Genomic DNA, 4,450 nt, shown 5'->3' with positions numbered 1-4,450 from the left:
GACACGTCTATACGCCCAGAGGACCTATATTCTACAGTTCTAATCCTTAATCACTTAAAGACAGACGGCAATGCACATTGTCCTGTGCTGTGTCAAGATCTCCTGGATGACATCCGGATGGAATCATCATTCAACAGTAAATCCACTCCCAAATTTAGCCTGCCTGGTACATGCGTGGGCTCTAAGAGACAACAGCTTGTCGCTGCCTCGGAAGCAGCAGTTCCCGTGCTACGGCCAGGAGCTTCTTGGGTCACGTCCCTCCTTGGGCAGTTGACGTAACGTCCCTGAGGACGCGTTGTTGCCTGACCTGAACAGGAATCCCTGGAAGAATGGATAAAGTGCCGAAACCCCTGCAGAGTGAAGAATGTTGATATGAGCGGACCTCGTTGAGTCTGACCATTAATGCCGCTCATTGAAGAACCCTTGTGAACTGCATGGCATCCCTGAAATGAACCCATCTGCCTACGACGACCAGGTGCAACAGCAGGAACGCTGTGTGCTCTGCTGCTTGATCTGAGGTGACTGCACATATCAACCAATCGTTGATATAAGTGAGGACCCTCAAGCCCCTTTTCTTGAAGGAAGGCTACGGCTGCTTCGGCAACACTTTGTGAATGTACGTAGGACCAGAGAGAGACCGAAAGGTTCGATATTCAGTTGTGTGCCCTAGAAGGCAAACCTTAGAAATCGTCTGTGTGTAGGATAAACTCTGATGTGGAAATAATATGCATCTCAAAGTCTACTGTGGTAAAGCATTCTTTGGGTCGAATGGACTCCAACAGAGTGCGATGCATGAGCATTCGTAACCCCCCCCCCCCGTCCCCCCAGAGCAATCAAGAAGTCTGCCTGGCCAGAAAAAGCAGCACAGAGAAGGTTGATGCAAGGTTGGTGATAGGTCTCCGCATCCCTCTTCCTGGATTCGAACCCTGGTGTGCATGTTGAACATGACCTGCCCCGAACAGTCCTGAAGGGTCGATTGGGCCATACGTTTCATCTCGACACTGAGTTTCACTGCTTGCCCATCAAGAAAGCAATTCAGCGTTGGACTCCTCATAACCCTCACTTGTCTGGTCTCTTTAAGCACAGGCTGAGTGTGTGGGGGGGGGGGGGGTCGGGGTTAGGGTTAGGGTTAGAGAGGGAAGACCTGTGATGATCAGAGCTTACACAGATCCCGACTTCACAATTGAAAGCAAGCTCGCCCAATGATATTAGAAGCTCTCCTCGTAAAACGTTGTGGAAAGCGCAACACGCAAGATGAAATCCCATGGAGATAACTAGTGTGGAAAATAGTTTTAAATGCTGATATTCTGACAAGTCATTCTTAATGTATAAACTGTATCTACTCAGTGCAACACAACTGGCTTTCAACTTCAACAGTGCTTTACAAAACTACTTGCCATTAGCTCCAGCACAGAGCTTCAAGGTCTACTGTAACAGTTTAATCTAAATAAAGTTTTGTTGGTTATTGATGTATGATACTACATTCGTAGTCAGCTCCAAATTAATAAAGGTCACAATGGAGTGCAAACGTTGTTACGGTGCATGCTCCTATCCAATGCAGCTGTCATGGCAGTCCCAAATATCTGCAAACTACGTATATCAAGAATAGACTTAAGTTCAGTATCAGAGGACACTGAATGATGAACCATAAGGTAAAAACATTGAGGCATGATATCCAACATTCTTGACCAAACCTGCAGACCTTATACAAGAAATTGACAGGTAAACACAAATATCATACTGGTTGCTTAGAGGTGATGATTTAACTCAGCTTTGTAATGTATTAGCATAAAAGGCTTGTAGAATGAGCACTCTGGAACTCTGTTAGCATAATTATAGCATTGTAGAGCACACACAATCCAGCATCTGCAGTTCTATCCATTATCTACGTATGTTATCATCTATCATCATCGGTGAAAATGGCCCGGAAAAACACATACAAAAGCGCATTGTTTTTCTTTTTAAACCACAACATTTGAGCTTTTTAAACCATAACACTGTTTTTTACTATTATTTTTAAATGACTGGACTTTTTAAATAGGCACTACATTTTTATAAACACTGCTATGTCTGTCTGTTTTTATTGTATGTATTTAATGTATGTGACCTATGTGTGTTTTTAATGTGGAAACTGTATTCTTGAGCTGCACTTCTGCCTGTCAAAGGAGAATTTCTGTCACTGTGTGACAGACAATAAAGCTATCTGGAATCTTGAATCTTGAATCTTGAACCACATGTACATCTCGTTCTGATTTTGGATGCCACGTGGTGCGGTTTCACACAGGGGGCCTGCCCTCCCCAGCCTCATACATGGCCAATTCATAAACGGGACACAGCTACACAAGCAAGAACGCTAGGACCAAAGCAATCGCCCTAGGGCGACTGACATATCCGCCTATAGTTTTTTTTACAGTCGTAACATTATTGAACATGTATGCTCATATTTCATAACAGTCTGCAGAGAAGAAGTACATCCGTCATCATTAGCCAGTAAAACAAATGAAAGCAAATTATTTGGATACATTTCCAAGACAACAAAAGTGCACAACCACACATAATGGACAACAGATCTTTCGTCCAATCATCATCAAGGTCTCATTTGATCTATTTAATATCCACGCCGTGCACACAAGCAGGCAGAGCAGGGACTAGGACAAAGAAGTTCTAGCCAAGGACACGTCCCAAATAAGTCAGAAACTGAACCATGTATTATTATCCTCCTCCATAGAGGACTGGGCTGCACTCTGACATACATCCAAAATGTGGCAATGAATGACATACAGTGGATGACATCCGGATGTACTGTATGGTCTAGTTTCAGTGTCTCCCTGCTTTGAGGTTGTATTACTGACAAGCATACTGTGTGTGTGTGTGTGTGTGTGTGTGTGTGTGTGTGTGTGTGTGTGTGTGTGTGTGTCTGTGTGTGTGTGTGTGTGTGTGTGTGTGTGTGTGTGTGTGTGTGTGTGTGTGTGTGTGTGTCTGTGTTTAAATTGTTTGGCCAATTTAACATACAGGCTTCCGGTAGGTTTTGGGGTGTATAGTATAATATACATACATATTTTTGGGGTGTATTAGTGTATTTTGGGGGTGTATTAGTGTATTTTTGGGGTGTATTAGTGTATTTTACCTCTTTGTGGCCTCTTCCTGTTTTCTCTTCTTGTCGTTTTTCTCCTGTATGTAAGTCCTGTTCCTTTCATTCCTCGCGTGGTCAAGGTTCTGAGTGACCAGCCCGGTGTACGCTCTCAGGCCGCTGTCCTCAACATACTGGAAAAATCTCAGACTGTCTTCCTCTTTGGAGCTCATCATTCTTCACAGGCTATCCCAACAGCATTCTGCAGAAGATTAAAGTGCATTAATGTTACACACAAACGGAACCCACAGACAAACACACTCACCTCGTGACGTTAGAATTATAAGGTTCTATCTCCATATTTGTCAAAATTGAGTTTTTTACATAATCTGATCCATTAGGTGTTTATTAATGCCTGTGTGGTGTTATTTTTTATAATGTTTAAATGTTTTAGTTAGTAATTAATAAAATACAAAAGTTCCATCTCACAAAACATAATGGAATGTAAAAACTTTGACGCTCAATATCTCTGAACTGCCCTAAACGGAGATAGAACCTTATCATTCTAAGCTCACGAATTGAAGAGACAGGGTCAGGGATAGAGTTATGTCCTCATAGGAACATGAGTATTTCCTGACTTTTCCCACCCGGACTAGAAAACAAAACTATGAACTACAGTGATTAGACTATAACTGAGTTGTGTCTGGGCTATATCTACAGCTAAGAGGTTCCTGGTTTGGTCATGTGATCAGGGAAACACCTGAGCCTAGCCATGAGCACACAAAATGTACATTATATATATGTTTTGTGCTTTGTGTTCTATGGCTTGGGCTGTTCACTTAATTCTTTGAAAGATTCCTCATGCAGTAGTCATCCAAAAGCTGAGATGAGTGAATGAGGATGCTTCATTGAAAAAAAACTTCCCTGACATCAAGACTGCACCATTCTGGAGGATTTCTTGTGGCGGCTGTGGCGCAAAGGTAGAGCCGCTGTCTAATGTTTGCAAGGCTGGGCAGATCGGAGATTCGAGCCCCAGGTGGCCACATATTCGAAGTGTCCTTGGGCAAGACACTGAACCCCCAATTTGCTCCCAATGAGCGGGCTGGCGCCTTACACGGTAGCTTGTGCCACCATTTGTGTGTGAATGGGTGAATGAGAGGCCGTGGTAAAGCGCTCTGGAGTAAGGCGTTTTTTTATGTAAGTCAGTCCATTTACCATTTTTCTTTGATGTGCTGAAATTCACTGAGAAGATGGGTTTTAAATGTAGCATGGTTTACTGCCAGATCCCAACACAACATTGACCAGTTAATGATGTGTTATGTGATCCTGATTCAGTGTTTGTGTGTGTGTGTGTGTGTATGTGTGTGTGTGTGTGTGTGT

General features: G+C 43.1%; 1 protein-coding gene across 1 annotated transcript in view; it reads right to left on the bottom strand.

Moving 5' to 3' along the window:
• nyap2b (neuronal tyrosine-phosphorylated phosphoinositide-3-kinase adaptor 2b) overlaps positions 1-3,306 on the bottom strand; it is a gene marked incomplete at both ends in the record, with an annotated part of 19,717 nt that extends 16,411 nt beyond the window's left edge. The window contains one exon of the mRNA XM_080543167.1: positions 3,128-3,306. Coding sequence (XP_080399293.1) covers positions 3,128-3,306 — 179 coding nt within the window. The remainder of the gene's footprint in view (positions 1-3,127) is intronic.
• Positions 3,307-4,450: the final 1,144 nt, after the last annotated feature.

This window comes from Nansenia antarctica (assembly GCF_963989245.1).
Source record: "Nansenia antarctica genome assembly, chromosome: 12".
NCBI classification, from domain to species: Eukaryota; Metazoa; Chordata; class Actinopteri; order Argentiniformes; family Microstomatidae; genus Nansenia; species Nansenia antarctica.
The sequence above is the reverse complement of the archived record's forward strand: the minus strand, read 5'-3'. Positions and strand labels throughout refer to the sequence as shown.